General features: G+C 33.1%; 2 protein-coding genes across 3 annotated transcripts in view; both read right to left on the bottom strand.

The window, feature by feature from the left end:
• Positions 1–3,356, bottom strand: part of LOC145300498 (amyloid protein-binding protein 2-like) — a 70,329-nt gene extending 66,973 nt beyond the window's left edge. Inside the window, exon 1 of the mRNA XM_080144489.1 lies at positions 3,185–3,356. Coding sequence (XP_080000615.1) covers positions 3,185–3,325 — 141 coding nt within the window. The 5' untranslated portion in view covers positions 3,326–3,356. The remainder of the gene's footprint in view (positions 1–3,184) is intronic.
• Positions 3,357–13,772: 10,416 nt separating this feature from the next.
• The window catches only part of LOC145300472 (uncharacterized), a 49,139-nt gene continuing 41,409 nt past the window's right edge, over positions 13,773–21,502 (bottom strand). For both annotated transcript variants that reach the window (XM_080144488.1, XM_080144487.1), the window contains exons 6-10: positions 19,671–19,859; positions 18,877–19,023; positions 18,460–18,573; positions 15,662–15,817; positions 13,773–14,121 (exon numbers count right to left, since the gene is read on the bottom strand). In XM_080144488.1, the coding sequence (XP_080000614.1) occupies positions 13,955–14,121; positions 15,662–15,817; positions 18,460–18,573; positions 18,877–19,023; positions 19,671–19,859 (773 nt within the window). In that variant the 3' untranslated portion in view covers positions 13,773–13,954. The remainder of the gene's footprint in view (positions 14,122–15,661; positions 15,818–18,459; positions 18,574–18,876; positions 19,024–19,670; positions 19,860–21,502) is intronic.

The raw sequence follows: 21,502 nt of genomic DNA, 5'->3' as shown, positions 1-21,502 counted from the left end.
ATTTGATTTAAAATCACAAATTTTTTTAGAGCCAACAAAACTATTCATTCAAATAGGCATCTGTCAATACTGTCGTAGAACCTTGTAATGTCTTTCTAACAAGTTAGCTAAGAAGTTGAAATTGTTAAAAAAATAATTTCCGATGGCGTTGAATGCTAAATTATTTCAAACTCCTAAAAATCAAAACCAAAATCTTAACTTAAATATCCAATAATAATAATACCTACATTTTTGGGGATGATAAAAGAGTATCTCATTTTATAGTTTTGTCATTTTCTTTTAATAAAAGGAAAAATCTATTGGTGCTTATACAGACAAGCCCCATGGCCGTCCAAAGGAGAAAACGAAAAACAGAAAAAGAAAAACACTAACTTATTTAGATTGCAATTTATCTTTTACAATTTACTTCAAAAATGTGAAATTCAACAATTTATAAAACAAGAAACAGAAACGAAAACATACAATGTAATGCATTGGTAAAAAAATGCACTGTAAATTAATGCTTTTCGTTTCAGGAACCCGGATTTCATTTTGTGAGGTCGTCTTTTTAAGCTGTTACCATTACCAAATTTCACAGAATGAATATGGTCACTAGCCAACCATGAGAACGGATCTAAGTACTAACCTTCTGTAAGGTTTCAAATCGCAAATAAGTTTTGTTAAGATGGCTTACACTATTTGAAGTAGAATGGATGAAATTCCGGATTTATAAGATTCGCACGCATTTCTTCATTCCCCCCTCCCCAAACTGTAATTTTTTTCCACAATAGAAAAACTTCCGTTTAAATAACAAAAATAAAATAAATTCACAAAACAAAAAAGGGAGTGACGATAATACTATTTAAAAATTTATTTTCTAAACAATCGTTTTTTCATTCAATAAAATGACACTACTCACCACCCAAAAAAGGTCTCTTGGGTAACAATTACAGCAAAATCACTAAATCGCAGCGAGTTTATTGCGAGAAATTAGAATTTGTATTTTTGTTTGTTTGTTTAATAATTATTATTTTACGAGAAATACTTTCGAGTTAAAATCTATTAGAAATACACATTTTAAATATCTAAACATTATTAAAAAGTTATCCAATATGGCCGTCTATTTGGGCTATATTGGGTAACTTTACCTAATGTTTACATATTTGAAGTTTGTATTTCTCAATACAAAATGTGTATTTTTCACTAGATTTTAACTCGAAAAAATTCATATAATAATATTTAACAAATTTTTTAAAAAATTAAATGCCTACACAATTTTTTTTTCTCGCAATAAACTCACACCATGATTTAGTCACTTTGCCCGTTACATTTACAAATCTTATATTCTGATTCCGTCACCCCGATCAGGTTATGGTAAATAAAAACAATAAAGCAACCATCGTTTGCGATAGCTAGGGATCAAATCATTGTAGGTCAGAAAAAAAAAAAATGATTGTTAACCAAAGTCTTAACCGGGCGTTACGCCATGAGGAAATTATTATAGAAAAAGCTTATGGTTCAGTCCTTACTATAAGCGATAAATAACGAAGGATAACATGAATTAACACAGCTACCAGATCATGGATGACTGAATAACATGTGGCTTGAATAAAGGGTTCAGATGCACATGAAGATCGGAGTAACATCGGCCGAAACGTGAATATAACAACCAAGATGAGAATAGTAGTTCGAATAATCCAAATTATCGATCCTTATCTAAAGAATTTTGAAATAAAATACAAACTTTTTGGTAAATTTTTACGACGTGCCCCAGATTATAAGCACCAGCACCTCAACCTCCCCATGTTAATAACGGCTTTCGAGATAAACTCGAAAGCCGTCCTTAACAGAGAGTGGTTGGGGGTGTTTATACTACGCTGCGTGCGCTGGTGGGGCAGGTCGAAAAAAAAAAAAAATACCAACTTTTTTTTTTTATATCAAACTAGTTTTGTGATTTTTTTAATTTGAAAACAAGAACGGATGAAGATAAATGTTAACTAAGTTTTTTTTTGTTTTGTTTTGTGTGTGTGTGTGTGTGTGTGTGTGTGTGTGTGTGTGTGTGTGTGTACGTGTGTGTGTACGTGCGTGCGTACGTGCGTGCGTTCGTGTCGGTAAACAAAAATAAAAAATGGTTGCGTACGTTTTCAGCGTTCGAAATTCTTTTTACAAGACGGTTATTCTAATTTTAAAAAGGTTTTCTCTTTTTTTTTAAGAAAACTTATTTATTTATTACAAGAGAGCCATCGCTTACGAAGGCCCGAAAACCACTCGAGGATAGCAGAATACTAAGTTTTCTTAAACAAAAAGAATTATATGTTTATACATAATGCCTTTATGAATTTGTTTTTACTTTCTTAAATTGCAACATAATTTTAAAGCTATAAAATCGAATAATCGTATTTAGAATGATTATTTTATTTTTTTATTTAAAGAATTTAGGGCATTGAAAACGTACAGAACCCAAAATAATATTGTGGCTGGTATTTTTATATTGAAAAATGCACAAAAAAACAAAAAAAAAAAAAAAAAAAAAAAAAACATTGCCGCATTTAATAAAAAGTATAAATAAACTCATAAAAAATGCTTTCTTAACCAAGAAATAAGGAAATTGCAATTTGTTGTTATTTTATCAAATTTAAACGTTAAATGTTTCAATTGATGAAAACTAATTGAAAAAAAAAACAAAAACAAAAATAAGCCCCGACTTTGTGACCAGTTGTTAGGTCGCCATTCTCACGTATTTCCATTTTATAAAAATATAAAAAAACGATTTCATTAAAAATAGATTCAAGCAGATGATGCTGGGAAAACTGATGAAGATACGATTACGAATGGAACAATAATAAATTGTGGGGGGGAGGGAGTGAGGAGAGATTTTCTTTAAGGGAGAGACTTGTTTAATTGAAAATGGCTTAAAAAGAGGGAGGAATAATTCCCGTAGATTTGAAAGGATTCGTCATTTTAAAAATTGAATATTCAAGCAAACAGCGCTCAATTTTTGCTTTTTAAAAGATACGACGGACAAATATAAAGATTTGAGATATCTATTAAGAGCAAAAGAACCCAATTAATCGTGAAAAAAGAAAAACATGGGTTCAAAAATAAAATCACGTCTTTAATGAATGAGCAATGGAAGTTGTTTTGCTCCAGCGAAAACGAGGATCGACGAGATGAAAGTATTCAAATAATCAAGTGGCCAACTTACCTTATAAAATATATCAAACTGTACACTTTCAGGAAGATTCCGTATATCTTTTCGGAACATGCTATAGTTGGCCACGGTAGCCGACACGGCTGTATTGTACAGTGAATCTGGTGCCCATTGCAAAACACAGGCAGACGCCATGTTGGATTATTATGAGTGCGTGCACTGAGCAGAAGCGAAAAGATTTCTGGGAACGAGCAACTTCCGGTTACCGGTCTATAAATAGCTTCTGAGGAAAGAAAATGTCTGCTAGCATCTTGTCGTTATTTTGTTGATTTAAGGACTGCCTAGTGTGCCTCGCTGGTAATCATATCTTTTTTGTCGGAATGAGGTATGATTCAGCTTGGTACACCATTCTAGGCATTACCATCTCCTCCCCCGTTGGAGGTAGTCTACTGTCGGTCGCTTAAGTCGCAAGATTCCCTTACTGGGTATAGTCGACAAGTTCGTTCTTCAATTTTTTTGTACCCAATTAGAGTGCCTCTCGAGTGAGCTCGATGATCAACTAGAGTTTACATTCGGCACCGAAGTCAACAAAATCCAGGCCATTATTGAAATGGGCTTTTCCCTGTTGACTGCAGTACGTTGGTTGGTCTTGTGCTGTTTAGTCCTGTCTCTTCCCAGGCGTTGCCAGGCAAAGGGCGAGAAGGCAACGCCGTTGCTTTCTCGCCCTTTGAGAAGGGTTTATTGCTAATCGCTTGAGGCGCCACTACCAGAGAATGCTGATGGGGCTGCCCAGGCATTTTTTAGACCAGAGTGCTCTTCCTCTAGGGCACTGGCTCTTCAATCTTGCTTTCCAACCCTTGTGTCACATCTTCCTGCTGTGGGAGGGAGATAAATAAAGCCTCTGGAGTGAGTTGGTTTTTCTCACATTAAACAACCTTGTTTCCATGGGAAGCACGTACGTATCGCAGTGACCCAATACCTTTTTTTATCGTCAGGCTAAAATCAGATTGTCATAGGGTTATGTTTGACCACAAGAGGCCATTAGTTTATTGGCAATAAACTTTATTGCTAGTCTCCTAAGACACCTCTATCAGGGAATGCTGACAGGTCTGATCCAAATCCTTTTGTACATTTACAGAGTGCCATACCCTCGTGGGAGATCTTAATTATTCATGCTAAAGAACTGACCTTGTGCACATTCAGCCTTCTGTAGGGAGAAAGGTAAAGAATCACAATCTTCTTTGGAAACATCTTCAGCTTTCAGGCCCAAACCATATTGGTGTATGTTCTGTTCAGTCTAGAGAAGCCCTCCTCCTGAGCATTACCTGATCTTTTGGGATAGACGGGGGGGGGTTGATTTATTGTGGTGGCCTAAAGTGTTCATCTTGAGGAATGCCAATGGGTACGATCTTGAAAAACTTTGCTGCTCTCCAAAGTGTCCTTGTTTTGGAGGAGAAGCTGGATTCATCACTGCAAACAGATTTTGTGTTTAATCTTATGGCAGTGAGAGACAGTTCTCGCCTAGAACAATTTTTATTTTTGTTCCGATCTAGAGTGCTCCTTTTGTAGGGGAGCTGGATATGCTCTATATAAAAAACTGACTTTGTGTTTAATTTTGGCCTTGTCAAGAGGGGCTTGTGAATATGGACACCCGGGAAAAACAAGATTTTGACAGTGACAAACTATTTTATATCTATTTCTTTTGTGGGAAGAATTATTGTACTGAGCCGCCTGCTTATTCATCTATTGATCACTCAGGTGACTGCATGATAATTCTCTCAAGAACTTTTTATAGTTTTGTACTGCAGGAAAAGAGACAGATGTTGAACAGATAGCTATTGACTAGAAGCCAACAAGAAAAGACGGTGCTTGTTTCTATATATGTTTGTTCAAAATGACATAACTGGAAAACTATCTGATATACTTACATATCAAGAAAACTAGATATCAACACAAAAAATTATTGAAAGTTATTGAGTAAAATTTTAATAAAAATTAAAAATCAATTTTTAAAAATATTTTTGATTCTAAGTTGGACTGAACCCATTTTACATTGTAGAGAAAATTGTAATGAATACAAAAATTACTTGCTTCAAAAACATCCGTGTGTCTGCACGTTTTGTAGGGTTCAATTACTGAATAATAGAAAAAACAAAATGTTGACGGCCAGTTAATTTTATCCACAAGAATCGCACCAACTAACGCGAATTCTCCCTGATCATATGCAAATGAATTCTGCTGGTTTTAATGAAAATCCTGTTTTTCAGAGACTGGGCCCATTTGGATTTTTGGAGTAGAGAGCTTTCACAGCAGTGTGTCAGATTTTGGAATAGCGCGCTTTGGCAGCAGTGGGTTGAATTTAATCGGAAAAATTATTTGTTGAAAGTGCAGATAGTTAGCAGTTAATAGTTTAACCACATGCATTTTTTATTTAAAAGAGTTATATTAAAAGGAGAAAAGAGGAGATAAGTCAGTTGTGAAATGTAAAATGGGTTTGGTCCAACCTAGAATGTACTATTATATAAAGGGTTTGTATATGTGTGTGTGTGTGTGCAAGTTCATTCCCTATGGACTCAAAAATAGCTTGCCCAATTTTTATGAAATTTCACACAAAAGTACTTTATGTGCCTGGCAGTGTTCTTAGATAGGGTTTTTATCAGAATGTCTTCAATAAGTATTGATAGTTGTAATAATCCAATAAAAGAAAGAAACGGGCAATTTTGATCAAAGTTAACATCTTACACAGCCTAAGATCACAAGTGCATTTGAAAAGTTTTATTACCACACAAGTCGAAAAGTCCAAAATATAAAATCAACAGTAGGTTCTTTGATATGACAGGAGTGCATTTAAAATGTTTTCATTTAAAACACAATTGAACTATGATACTTGACTTTTTCATTTTAAACTTAAATTTAAGCCATTATCACCGCACAAGCAGCAAGGCCAGGCATATAAAATCAACAGTAGGTTCTTTGATATGACAAGGGTATGTTCAAAATGAATGTTTCTGTTTAGAGCACAGTTGAAGCATAATATTTGACTGTTGCATTTTAAACTCTAATTCAAACCATTATATATATAAAATAATTTTATAAAATAAACAGTAGGTTCTCTACAGTGCAATGTAGACTGCAATGTATTGTGGACTAAGTCACTGTGGGGAGGCATATGAAGCTTCCTCCCAGTGCACCGCGATGGGTCCCCAATTAGAGCAAGCAATCAATAGATTTTATTGAAAAATGGGTGATTTCCCAGATTTCAATGACAATAAAAATATGGGAGTGTAAAATATATGTTAATCATCATTCAATCCCGGGCAGCTTCGGGCCTCCATGCTAGTCAGATATATATGAAAAATCTCATTTTTATTTCTTACTAGTGGGGGGGGGGGTAGGCGCTCAGCATTACTCAGTTGTAAAATACGGTTAAATATGATATTAAAAAAAAAAAAAGAGACTTGGGTGCTGTCTTATGTTATTAAAAGAAAAAAAAAAAAAATGCTGCATGCTGGGCATGCATAAGAAAGTTAAGAATTTTAAAAGATTGAAGAGAGAAAATGCTATTACATTAAAAGAAAAAACAAATGGATCCTAGCCAGAAGACCAAGAAGGTATATTTGAATTTCACATACGGCACAAAAGCTACATTTTTTATTAATTTTTTTTTTACACTACATCTTTGGTGATCGGGAGATCCTATTTATTAAAAAGGAGGATAGACCTCCTGATCGAATAATTTATAATCTGGAAACCATGACTTTATGTATTTAGCAAGGGACTATTAGGCTTTGATATTCTGACATTGTGATTTGTAAAGGGCTAAAATACCAAAGCCCATGTATCCTATATAAAGGCAAATCTGACAGCAGCCACAGTATGTATTTTAAATAGATATATATTATCTGCCTGGCTGCATAACTAACATACCGTTCTGACTTCTGGTCACTGACCAAAACATGAAATCCCCGTCCGAATAGTTGTACACAATTCTTTTTCTTTTGCTCCCCTGACGAAGAGATTTATCTCGAAAATTCAGGAAATTAACAACACCTATCATCTTGTGTGATTCATTATGTTGGTAAATAAATATATCATAATTGAAAATTATACTGTTATTATTTTTTTTACTTCATTCATTTGTGTCCACGGTGTTCCCACACAAAATTGTGTTAGCCTTCAAATGTCTTTTGTGAATATACATTTATTTTATATAAATATTTGTCTAGGTAATATGTCTCATTTTATTTTTTTCATCACAATCCTTTTTCATGTGTGTCTTGTCCAACTCTTGATACTTCAATTTTGAATTGAACCCTTTATTTAATCCATTGGAGGTAGATTTTGAATTGAACCCTTTATTTAATCCATTGGAGGTAGATTGTTCTCATTCTAGCAGCCATGACCGGGTATTAAGTAATCTATATATATTAATAGGATAGTGTGTGCGTTATTTAGTTTGTGTGTCATGCTTACATCTGAGTGACTGTCGTTTAATTGTTATGGACTTCTATTTCTTGTAATAAATAATTTTATCAAGAATTCTTCATAAGTTTTGGTTTCAGTTTCGATTATAGCTGATGGCACTCCAGTGATCTATTTTTTTATAAATAATTTTATCAAGAATTCTTTATAAGTTTTGATTTCAGTTTCGATTGAAGTTGATTCACCCAAGTCATATGGCTATATATTTTTATTTTTGAAATCGCAACTTTCTAATATATAAAAACCGATAGAACATTAACTCCATAATAATATATAAGAAATCTGCAAAAATTAATACTTTATGACCAGGTTACACCGGGCATCCCTGCTAGCTTAGATAAATACTTTTGCAGTTTTAACAAAAGAGCTACAATAATATCAGAGTGTCTCCATTTATGTGAATATCCACAGAATGCCAACATCAATACGAATGAGTTCGCTGTGGAATTTTTACAGCTCCCGCTAGTTCTTTATTAAATTCTTAGTATGGATCACAGAATTGAACAAAAATGTTTTGTGATTTGACTGGACTCGGGAATTGTTGCAAAGATGAAAAATATTGGTCACTTAGACATTATCTATACACTGCACTGTAAATTGTGGTATCTTGTAGTGAAAAATAAATGCACCTAGAACTGCACAAAATATTATCAGATACTAAAATTATAAATGAAATCCAACAAAACTTGCTCAATTCTCAGATATTTAAGGTTGGATGTTCATATCACATCGGGGGTCACCATTTATAAGTACTTGTCTTAATAGAGAGTGTTAAGACCAACTCCTATATTATTATGTAAGTGGTCTGCCCTGAAGATTCTTCCCAGCAATGAAATGGCTTCCAGACAAAAGTTGTGCAGCTGCCATTATTGTTTTTACCTTGTAGTTTGTAGAAGAGTACGAATAAAATATTATCCCTGTATTTGTTGTTGAATCCGTCATTTACTTCTTTATATGCTTCTTTTTATTAACAGTCCTTTATTTATGTATTAACATTTTGTAAATAACAAAAATCTTGCATGAAAGAAAAAACAAAACCTTTTTTTTTATAATGATGATAGGATTTATTCAATTATGTACATTATTATGGTTTAGGTTGAAGAAAGTTAGAACAGTCCAGGTGAAGAAATGAAGAGTTAGAAAGTTCAGATGCTGCTTTTCTCTGAGCAGTCATCCTTCATTTATCATTATTATATAGCAGCATATCAACCCTTAAGTACATACCTTTTAGGGCCACCTTCCATTCAGTCGACTTGCTTTGCAAGAGAATGTTCTTCATGCACACAATAATAGAAATGCTGAGTCTGCTGTGTTTCTTTGATACAGTCTTCGACACAGTGGTTCAGAAACATATGCCAAGTTCTCTTTGCTCCTTACAGGTAAAGCAGTTAAGTCTTGCAACTCGGTGGGCTACATCTCTAACACATGCTGTTGCTTCCTTGCTCCCAAGAACAAAACTGGCTTAATTTTTCTAAATCTTTCGCATTCACCTGATCCTATGATGTCAAAATCTGCTGATAAATCATCCCACGTTTATCATTGTTATTGTTTCAGTCATTCCCCTTGGCTGCAAATATCAGGTTGACAAGAAAGTTTCTTGCAGTTTTTAATTTTTACATTCAGATGAACATATCTCGGCTTGAATAAAAATTTATTGATTGAAAGAAACATCATCAGAATCAACACACTTTTGCGAAAGCAAAACAAGTTTATTTATGCCAGTAACGTAAAAATCTTACATTCTGGTGGTGATGAAGTCGCTGAAGGCATTTTTGATATTGTTTAGGTTTTTTAAGCATTTCTCATGCAGAAAGTTGTCGATATGCTTGAAAAAATGGTAGGCATCACAAATTACAACCCAGTCGAGAAACGGGTCATTCTTGTTGCGTAAAAGGAGGGAAGATGACACTTCATAACAACGTTTCTTTTGGTTGTCGTTCAATTCGTGAGGCACCCATTTATCAATCAATTTATCAATATTTATCATTTGTCTTTCCAATCCCTCTCAAGTGGTTGGAAATCATTGTATACATTAAGTCTAATTCAGAAGCAAGTTCTCAAGCAGTTGTAATTTCACGCGCAGGCACCCCCTACAGTGGGTATCCATAGTTTGTCAAGACTGAATGAGCCTTTACCTACCTTACCTCTTTTTTATTTGAAAATACATCATTTGAAATAAAAATTTTAAATTTTGCAAGAACATTCTAATCAACTTAATATTTAATTTGTATTTATTTACATTGGCAAAACTGTACTTTCTAAATTCCTCATTGTTACCTTTGTAAATTGTATATTTAGCTCTACTTGCTCGCTACTGTAGGGCCCCAATGTATCACATTATGACCTAATGAGCTGTGATTGCTTCCTGATTAATGTAATATTGTTAAAGATTGGGTGAGAGTTACGTGTCAGTATAAAGATATGAACAAGTAATAAATTAAAAGAAAAAATAAAACTTAGAGCTAAAATAAAGAAATATTTATCTATATATCTATAAAAGTGAAAATGTGTCTGTGTGTGTGTGTGTATACATTTCTCTACCAAATAACTCTGTCAATTTTCGGTCTAGGGGCTCGAGATTTGACATAAGGAGTATTGAGATTTGAGGAAATCTTTTTAATTGGTTTTCGTCCAGAAATTTGGCTGTCAAGAGGTCAAAGTTCAACGATTTGACCTTTGAAAACTCTACCAAACTCCCCTGCAAATTTTGGGTCTAAACACTTGAAATTTTAAATGTAGGTTACTTGGACATGGATCAAACTTTTTAATTTTATTTGAGCCCAAAAAAATAAATGTTAAGGGGTCAAAATTGGGGTCAAAGTTTTTAAAAATTTGATCTCTGTGGCCTCTAGTAAATTACTCAGCCAATTTCTGGTCTAAACATTTGAAATTTTACATAAAGGGTATTCAGAGATGGGGCAAGCTTTTTAATCAGTTTGGGTCAAAAATTTGAGATGCCAAGATGTCAAAGATCAAAAAATTTGACCTTTGTGGTGTCTAGCAAACTACTCAGCCAATTTTGGGTCTAAAGATTTTAAATTTATACATAACGGGTATTTAGACATGCGGCAAGCATTTTAATCAGCTTTGGAGCAAAAATTTTGCTGCCAAAAAGTTAAAGTCGAAAGAGTTGACCTTTGCAGATTCTACCAAATTCCTCCGCCAATTTTGTGTCTAAAGACTTGAAATTTTAGATGTAGGTAACTTGGACATGGGTAAAACTTTGTATTTTGATTTGAGACCATAATAATGTTATTGGGTCAAAGTTAAAAAAAAATTACCTCTGCAGTCTCTAAAAAATAACTCAGACAATTTTTGGTCAAAACATTTGAAATCTTACATAAAGTGTATTCACATGTAGGGCCAGTTATGAACAGTAGACAGAGCCGGAGCAAAGCCAGGCTGAAGTGCTAGTATATCTATAAAAGTGAAATTGTCTGCGTGTGCGCATTTCCCTACCAAACTACTCTGTCAATTTTCAGTCTACAGACTCGAGATTTGACATAAGGTGTATTGAGATTTGGGAAAATCTTTTTAATTGGTTTTCAGTCAGAAATTTGGCTGTCAAGGGAACAAAGTTCAGCGATTTGACCTTTCAGAATTCTACCAAACTCCTCCGTCAATCTTGGGTCTAAACACATGAAATTTTAGATGTAGGTTCCTTGGATATGGATCAAACTTATTAATTTGATTTGAGCCCAAAAGAATAAATTTTAAAAGGTCAAAATTGGAGTCAAAGTTTTTAAAAAATTTGACCTCTCAGCTAATTTTTTGTGTAAACATTTGAAATTTTTATAGAAAGTGTATTAAAACATAGGGCAAGCTTTTTAATAGGTTTTTGGTAAAAAATTTGGCTGCCAAGAGGTCAAAGTTCAAAAGATTTGACCTTTGCGGTCTCTAGAAAACTATTCAGCTAATTTTGGGTCTAAACATTTCAAATTTTACATAAAGGGTATTCAGACATGCAACAAGCTTTTTAATCAGTTTTTTTTTGGGGGGGGGGGAGGATTTGGCTGTCAAGAGGTCAAAGTTGAAAGAGATGACCTTTGCAGACTCTACTAAACTCCTCCTTCAATTTTGGCTCTAAACACTTGAAATTTTAGATGTAGGTTACAGGGGTCAACTTGCTGAACTCGAGGTGAGTTTTTATTCAGTTGTGGGAATTGACAGGAACGCATGTGATGTTAGATAAAACAGAGAGTGAGAAAAAAAGTTTCCAATCTACAGAATGAAACAATAAATTTGTTGCCTTCAAGAAAACAACACTACAGCTTTATTTTAAAACTTTTATTGAAAAAAATAAATTTTGATAACATGTAGTAGAACTGACATCTATTCAATGTAGCCGCCTTCAGCCTCAATCACTGCCTTGATACAGGTCCAGAACTGGGAGCATACTGTTTCCACAAGTGCCAGCAGGAGCTCGGTGAATACTCGGCAGATGTCGGCAATTGATGTATTTTCTCGACGTAAGACCAAATGAAGTAGTCCAGCGGATTCAGGTCAGAGGAGGAGAAAGCCAGTGAGAGAAGGATACAAAACTGAGCACTTTTTCTTAAGCCAAGCCTTGGTCGCTTTGGACTTGTGGGCCAACGCTGAGTCCTGCTGCCATACCCAGAGCCTGCCAGCAGCCACTTAATTGCACCAGGGGATCACCACACTCTTCAGCACATTCAGGTACATTTTGGTGCTGACTTTTAAACTGACTTTGAAGATGTAAGTGGCATGATGTGGTTTTCACTTAAAACCACACCAAAGGTCATAATTGTGGTTGGAAACTTTGTTTTCATCACCCTCAGCACATCTGTTATTCGTGGCAATCCAGCGATGCATTTTGAAGGTGCTTGCAATGGTCCTATTGTCATAATTTGGATTGGTCGAGAGCATGTGTTGTACAGCGGTGCATCTCTGATCTCGCTCGTTTAACATTAAGTCACTTTTAGACGATAGAAGGCTCTTATTGCTCTTTTTGTACACAACTGGCCAACTAGTAGATTGTCTGCAGCAAACAAAAAAGAAAACTGGTTTTCATCAAATGGAAATGGAATCATGTCGTCTTTTCTAGAGTGACAATTTTTTTGTTCCACTCTGTAATAGGTCCTGTACTGTCAACTAAACTCCAACTCCTGTCTCATCACCGCAATGTTGCATCCCTGTGTTTGTTTTACAAGTATTTTAATGGAATGTGCTCCAATGACCTTGCACTATTGGTGCCCCTCGATGTACATCCTCCTGACAAATCAGTCTAGCAGCAAAATTCTATCCCTTCATTGTACAGGTCTCAAGATGCTGGATAACTTTTTACTCTAATAGTTTCTTCGTCTGATCTGCTAGCCTTTGAGATTCCCTCTCTGTACTAACATACAGAAATATAAATGTTTTGCTGCTCAACTCCCTACTTAGAGTGTCCCTGTAGATACATGTAGCCATGTGTTTTGTTTGGCTGAAATAAAGTTAAAAAAAAAAAAATGAAATAAAATAAATCATTAGTTTCTTAATGGATAGTGATGTCCCTCTGTTTCTTGTTATAAGAATCTTTTAATAACTGCCACCGTAAAAGTTATTAAAGATGACAATGTAAAAGCACTGAGGTGTAACAATGCTTTTGGAATTTTTTCTTTTCAGTTATAAAGTATACATATGCAATATCTCTAATCCATCCTCAATAGGCAGAGAAGCAGCTTTCACAGACCATGACCCTTTCGGTCTAGAAAAAAAAATTTCATCAGTTTATCTGCTATGTGTCATTAGCAACTTCCTGTCCAACAAAATATCCCAAGGTCGTGCTAATTTTAAACTTATCACTCTAAAGGAATTTTCCACTACTCTAACCCAATATGGAAAATACTATGTACAACATTATTTTCACTCATCCACAAATAATCTTACTATACGTGTTGCAATCCAAAGAAGAATCGTGACATGGCTACACTACAATAATCCATTTACAGTTTTTTTTTAGTCATGGCAAATATTTACTCTTTTTCCTTTGAATTAAATTTAAGATGATTTAAATTTGTTAAGTGAAATTTCCAAACAATTTGTCCTATTTTTTCAAGAAGATATTTATAAAAATAAAAGATAAATCATGATAAAAATATGACTGAAATGTTAAATTTAAAAAAAAAAATTGTAAAACAAAAAACACAAAACTAAAAAATAGCAAAAAGCAAATTGTTTTTATTTAATTTTATAATTTTTGTAAATGTCCATAGATGTCCTCTTTCTACCCCTTAAAAAATGAAATAAGAATGAAGAATGAATGTCAAAAAAAAAAAAAAAAATTTTCTGTACAAAATGGCTTCTGTCAGCTGAGAGATGCAATGGAGTGACATTCTGGATTTAATACCGTTGATTTGGTGGTCGCATACCTCCAAGTGGTGGTCGTACACCCCGGGGTGGTGGAGGTGGTCCTCTGGGTCCAGGTCCAGGTCCGGGTCCAGGTGGTCCACGAAGCTGAGGAACTGCAGGTCCTCGTTGTTGAGGTGGAGGGGGAGGTGGGGGCCGACCTGTAAAATGATGGGTAAAACAGTTTAGCAAATTAAATTCATTGCAATAAAAATGAAAACATCAAAATTCAAAGTTTTTGTTATATACTTTTTATTTTTTTTTAATTTTTATTTTCTTTTATTTATTTATTTAATTTTGTCACACACGCACGCACACACACACACACACACACAGAGCACAACTGATATTTGCAGAATGTGTTGGAGTTTATGTTTTTTATGTTTTGTTTTAGAGACAACAACACAATTAGAAGAGAAGATGAAAGAGAAGAAGACCACAAAACAGTGTTGAGATTGAGTTATAAAGTGGGGTAACATGTGATCTTACAACCAGATTGGAAATAAGCCGATATATTATCAAATATGGCATCATCTAGGAAATAAGCTGATAATAATAGCATATTCACTTATTAGAAACTGTTTTTCTTCAGATTTCATATATAATGCTAAATAGATTTTAATGTCAACCTGTCAACGTGTTAGAATTTTGAAAAAAAAAAAAAAAAAAAAAAATTATCACCTACATACACTTTTTAATTATCTTTGCAAAAAATCTTAACACACCTCGAATCTTAATATTTTCCTTGCTTAAAAATAATTGCAGTTCGAGAACAAATAATTTGCATAATTACTTTTGTCATTACCAAGCATTTCTGTGTTTGTGTCAGTCTCTCTCTGTCCTACATAGGCAGTACATCAGACATTATCTCCTTAAGCAACTATACAAACATATTTTGTAACAAGAAATTGATGGAAACATTAATGATTGTCTTCAAGTTGAATCGATGTACAAAAGCTGAGAATTAAATCTTAAGTAATTTGCAATTTATTCTTAGTATCACTCGCACTGACGATTAAGCCATCAACCTATAAAGTACTAAGTTCTTTGTGACACTCCTCTGGAGGTTGAAGGTTCAATCCCCACTGCAGGCAATACTAAGAATACATTGTAAATAACTTAAGACTTCTACTCAGTGGTAACCAATGGAACAAGAGCATGCTACCTTTGGATTAAATAAAAGGTTCTTTTTGAAATTCCACACAGATTCCAGAGTTTGACAGAAAGATTCCAGAGGGTGACACGAAGAAGAAGGTTAGAGGATACATCATCCAAAACATTGTAAGAATAACACTCAAAATGATAGCAGTAGTACAACTTATCAATCCTCATCTCAAAAAATCAGAAAGACGAAAAAAGAAATTCAAAATTTTATGATTACATCAACAAATTGCATTTATAATAAAAGTCCAAAAAATATTTTTTAAATTTATCTGCTACACAAAAATGTTCCTATTTACTTGACTCCCCACGAGAGCAAAATTAGACACAAGGTTGTTTTCTAATGTTGAGAAAACTCAGCTCCCCAAAAAGGGACACTTTGGATTAGGGCAGTATAGGATTTCTTCTTTGAGGACAAAACGGTAATACATCTTGATCCTTACCCGAAGACCAATTAAAAGAAAAAAAAAGCCTACTGTTGTGGAAAGAATCAAAGATATCGAATTATATCTTATAAAAGTAGAATTGTATTTCACTTACCAAAAGGTGGGGGTCCTCTGGGTGGTGCAGGTCCTCTCCAACCTGGAGGAGGTGGTGGAGGTCTCATTCCAGGTGGTGGTGGTGGTGGCATTCCAGGTGGTGGAGGTCCTGGTGGGGGTGCCATTCCAGGTGGAGGAGGTCCAGGTGGTGCAGCACCTGTAATTAAGAAAACAGTTGTGTTTTTTTTTAAAAAGTTAAAATATAAAAGATTCAATTAAAATACTTTCTCTTTCACTTTTTTAAAGAAAAGAATCAAAATTTGATGAATTAGTTCGGAAAAACAAATCTGTAACCAACAAAAGTAAAAAAAAACAAAAAAAAAAAAAAAAAAAAACACAATGGAATGAAATAACTGTCTTTGTGTGGCTTTTTCTACATTTTTTATTATTATTAGCAGGGAGACCAGATGTTGTCCGGGACTAAATGAGGATCAATAAATGTTTCATCCTCCCATATTTTTTATTGTCATTGAAATCTGTGAAATCGCCCATTTTTTTAATCAAATCGATTGATAGGCTGCTTCAGTTAGGGACTTCCCCGCCACAGTGTACCAGGAAGAAGCTTCACATGACTCCACAATACATAGTAGTCTACATTGCATATATCTTTCCAGTGATAATCATCCAGCGTTGCTGATGAAAAGATATATTGCTGATCAGAAATAATTTTAAATATAGTAATGTTTACAATTTTTGCTTTGAAAGAAAATTTTGAAATAGCATTTGCAATATGAAGTAATAAAAAAAAAACCCTAAGCACATTGGTGTTTTCTTAAAAAAAGAAACAAAACAAAAAAAAATGAATTGAAGCAAATTTTGCTTTTGTTTATCTTTTATAAAATATCCATATCCTCCTCTAACCATAAAAATCAAATAGGAATGAAAAATTAATGTTAAAAAAACTTTCTGTACAAAATGGCGCATTGTCAGTTGAACATCGTTGGTTTGGTGATCACATAACTCCAACTGGAGGTATTTTTTCTTTGATTATTTTAAATCTTAAAAATACCAATAAAAAATATTTAAATGTTTAAACCTTTTTTAAAATACATTCTTTACTGAGATCTTTTTTGTTTAATTTTATTTTTGTTTTATGAAATTAAGTAAATCTATGAAAAATGAATTTCCTTACGTTCTAATATATTTCAGTTATTTTATTGTCCTAATAGAATAAATACCCCTAGTGATTCCAGATGGAATTGGATAAAAATTTAAATGGTTGAAACTTATTTCAATGTTTTAAATATTGAAATAAATTTGTTATTTAATAATTTAAAATCTAAAAAATACCAATAAAAATCATTCTTTTCATGTTTAAACCTTGTTTTTTAAATACATTATTTACAAAGATATTCTTTGCTTGATTTTAGTTTTGCTTTATAAAACAAAAGAAATCTTTAAAAAAAACATTTACGGATTGAAACAAGGAACATATGGTAAAAAAAAGACTATGGGAAATGAAAGAATTCTTAATCTCTAAAGGGACTTTTCCCTTAAAAATTTAGAGAAAAAATCTTTTTTTAATTTGCATTGTTAACAAGCTTCTACTGCTAAAATAATTTAAAGCCAGGAGAACCCGTGGAAATTTCACAGAATACAAATATATTCAATCAATAAATATGCTTTGATGAAGCTCATATTTTTCTGGATAATGCAAAAAATTAGTTTTTTGATAGAAAAAATAATAACATGCACCAAATATGAGTTTATAAACATTTCTATGAAAATAGTGTACATTGTATTTTAAATATAGAACTGACCCAAATAAGATAAATTAATAAGTATTAATAAATACTCAGAAAGTAATATTGTCTTAGATAGTTCAATGCAAATAATAAAAATCACATTGTTTTTCAATTTACTCCTTCAGTTCAACACTTCTTGGCAGACAATGTAGATCGGCACTTACATCACTAGACCTTCATACACGGCCAGACACAGTAGGTCCTTCATACACAACCTTGAAATTCTCATAGTTGATTTCCGAACACACAAAAAAAAATAAAAATAAAGGTACTTCTGTAGCTACTGACCTAGATTTCTGTAAATTTGACTTAGGTTCGCCCGGCAGCTGATGTAAACTGTGTGAATATGCTGAGCACTGATCAAGTTGAACAGTCAATGAAAAATCGCTAACTCGCTTAATTAATGAAAATCTAAGCAAACAACTTTTTAGAAATTGTGGAAAAAAAATTTTGTTTTAATCACACACAGATTTAATCAGTCTAAAAAAAAATGGAAGGCATAAATATTTTCGATTTTAGATAAAATGTTACATAAAAATTTCAAACGTTTTCCTATTCTTGCATAAAACATAAAAATATATATAACAAAAAAATGTAATTAGTATCCGATAAATGTTATTTTTTTTCCCTAGCCTTTATAAATTTGATCAACGCTCTGCATATTTCGATGGTTTACGTTAGCTGCTAGGCAAGCCTCAGCCAACATCATGGAAATCCAGATCAGTAACTGCAAAAGTATCAAAATAAAAGGAAAAAGTCTAACTCTTGAATTGTAATTAACAATTCTCCATAACATGACAATTTTTTTTCTTGTTTTTCTCTTGCTGAACACACAACAGCATCCCAATTAGTAGCATCAATTTTACTTTCTTGCCAAAATAGCTTGTAATCTCAATAAACATTAACAGAACTCTTTTACACTGATGCCATAATTCACATCACCTCTTTACTTCGATGTGTTATCTCAGCTGCCAAATACTTGACTCAGTCCTCCCTAATTTGTCCTTTTTAACATGGCTATTCCCCCTCATATGCTGGGAGTTTAAATACCCACCTATTGGTGCTCTTGGTGGTGGTGGCATTGGTGGTACTGGCTGTGTAGTTCCTTGATCTGATGGTGGTGGTGGAGGCCGCATGGGCGGGGGTGGAGGATAAGATGGCGGTTGTCCTGAAGAGAAAAACAAAATATCATTTTATTCATGACATTAACCACTGTATTCTATCAAGATGTATTTATATCAGAAATTAAAATTACAAACTAAAAATGGAGACAAAATTCTATTACAATTTATAAATTAAAATTAAAAAAGAAATAATTTAAACTTAAAGTTAAAATGCATTAAGAGTAAACACAGTTTTTTAAAAATTGATATTAAAAGCATAAATTTTACAAAATGCAAAATCTGTTTAGTTAAAATATTACTTATAAATTTCTCTAATAAAATAAATTGGATGGTTTTTGTCTCCTTACCTGGTGGAGGAAATGATGGCATGCCTGGAGGCATTGGAGGAGGAGGCATACTGGCACCAACTGGAGGAGGTACAGGCAGCGATGTAGGTGGAGGAACTGGGGGAGGAGGTGCAGCTGACGTTGTTACCATAGGTGTATTGGTAAGACCTTTAGGAGGAAAAACAAATCAAAATTCTCAAGAGAAAGTTGACAAATATGTTTCTTGGGAAATGTTTATACAGAGATTAAAGAATTGACTTCAAACATTGAAGGACAAACTGGCATATCATTCCAGTAATTATAGGAGCAACTGGACTCACAAAAAAGAATTTCAAAATCTATCTGGCAAACATACTCGGTGAACCAATGTGCCATTGTACACAAAAACAAAAAATGATGACCATGGAATAGTAAACCACTTATTTGTGACTTAAAGTTATGGGGTAAAAAAAGACACCCCCACCCCACCATTCTTTAAAATCCTTAAAACAGTAACATTTCTTACAAAAACAAAAAATTTACGTAAGTTGATGGAATATGCCAACTCAACATCATAGATAAACAGGTCATTCATGGCGTAAGTACCAAAAGATTATTAACAAGAGAAATATGAGTATGTTAAGAAAGAAAAAAAACATACATGAAATGTCTTTTGCCTAAGAATGAACAATAATAATTTCAGAGTTTCCGTCTTAAAGAACATCCAAGATAATTCAGGTCAAAACTAAAATTTCCTTATTTATGATCAAACAGATAATATCTCACATTAGAAAAATGAAGACTGATAAAAATAACAAACAGAAAAGCTGACTTACCTAAGGCAAGACCATTTGCTAAAGACATCATTGGAGCTTGTGAGACTGGAGGTGGCGGAGGTGGTGCAAATGATGAAGGAGGTACAGGGGCAGGAGGAGGCTGTTGTGGAGGAGGAGGTGGCGCATCAGCAAATAACTGATGTGGTCTGTCGGTCAAGGAAAGAGGATTCTGGGCAGCCAACAGTCGTTCTGAAAGAAAAACAATTTTACATGTTAAATACAGTTTATGAAAATAGCTTTCTATCAGTGAAATCAAAAGAAATCAAAGTTTTTTTATAATTTAAAATAAAAAAAGATAAAATTTGATTAAAAACAATGGATACATGATGTAAAGAGAATTTATACATAAATGTTAATCAAAATTTGCATAATATTCTGAAATAGTTGAAGATTCTTTTTTTTTTTCAACTATTAAATAGCAATACACATGAAAGAACTGAAAATGTTTAAAATATCTCAATAATGGCATACATAGAAAGAATTTGATGATCTAAGAAAGAATCTTTTTAAATTTAAAAAAAATTTGACCAAAAATAAGGAAGTTATGACTATTTTTGTGCCTTGCATGTTTAGATATTTTTCCTTCATTAAGACCATATGTGTTTCGTCACATTTTTTACACTACTTTTTCAATGCTATATCTTTGTTAAAACACAAGATAAAACAATGAAATTTGCCATATAAGTGTATTTTTGTGCAAGAAATCCAAATATGACACTGAAAATCTCACAAAATTAATGGTTTCCAAATAATTTGCAATAAATTCACATAATGCTGTCATAAAAATTCCATGTATTCATTAAAAAAAAGAAGTTAGAGAACTCAAGTTGAATTGTACTGCATGTACAAAAAACTAAAATTTAGGACTATTTAAAAATCAATATACTGCAAGATTTCTTTGGTATTATTGAAGATTAACACCTTCTGCTAAATCGCCCCTACCTACCTCCCCAAAATGATTTCCCTATTTTTTAGGCAATTACATATGAACACACTGAAAAACTTAGAAAAAATGAATATATAATACAAGAATTGAATGTAAAATAATTTTAGATTTTAGAGTCATTCTAACATTTTAGGGCAGTTAACCAATTTTTTTTTCTATGAAAATAAATCCTGTGTTTTTTTAAAGACAATTATGAGTTGTTTTAAGAAGGTCTTTGAAGTAGGAGAATTTACATGCAAACATCCTGAAAACTTGGTAGAAAGAAAAAACAAAAATCATTTTAGAGTGGGGGATTAGTTTCACATATAAATTTAATGTAACATTATCCATTTCCAGACCGTTCTAGCATTTTAGGGCAGTTAATGAATTTATTTTTCTACAAGAAATAAATCCTGTGCATTTTTATTAGGGGGTGCAGGGTCTGTTTTTTTTTTATTTAATGATTACGTGTGATTTTAAAACTGTATGATGGGAGGCTTGCCAGTCTGCCTTAGAGTTAGTGGTAGGGTTATAGAAGAGTTTTTATTTTGAAGTGAGCATCATTCAAACTTAGTGTTAGTGGTAAGGTAAAAGGAGCTTGTCACTCAGATTTCAGGTTAATGGTACGACAAGTTCAAGAGAGGCACTCTGAGGAGATGGGCTTGTCACTCAGACCTATATTTAGTGGTAGCATAATTTTTTCAAAGTAAAAAAAATATAAAAACAATTTTACTCTAAAAGGCAATAATAGATGGGAAATGGGAGAATGATTATATATTAAATTTATATGCGAAACTGATCCGCCTCCACTCTAAATTATATTTGTTGTCATTTTTGTTTTCTTTTTTTTGTACTAACTTTTATAGGATATTCACACATCATCGCCTAAAAAAGTAGAATCCTTTTT

Source organism: Euprymna scolopes, chromosome 2 (genome assembly GCF_053919585.1).
Source record: "Euprymna scolopes isolate OS-2025 chromosome 2, ASM5391958v1, whole genome shotgun sequence".
NCBI classification, from domain to species: Eukaryota; Metazoa; Mollusca; class Cephalopoda; order Sepiida; family Sepiolidae; genus Euprymna; species Euprymna scolopes.
This window is presented reverse-complemented; position numbering and strand designations above follow the sequence as displayed.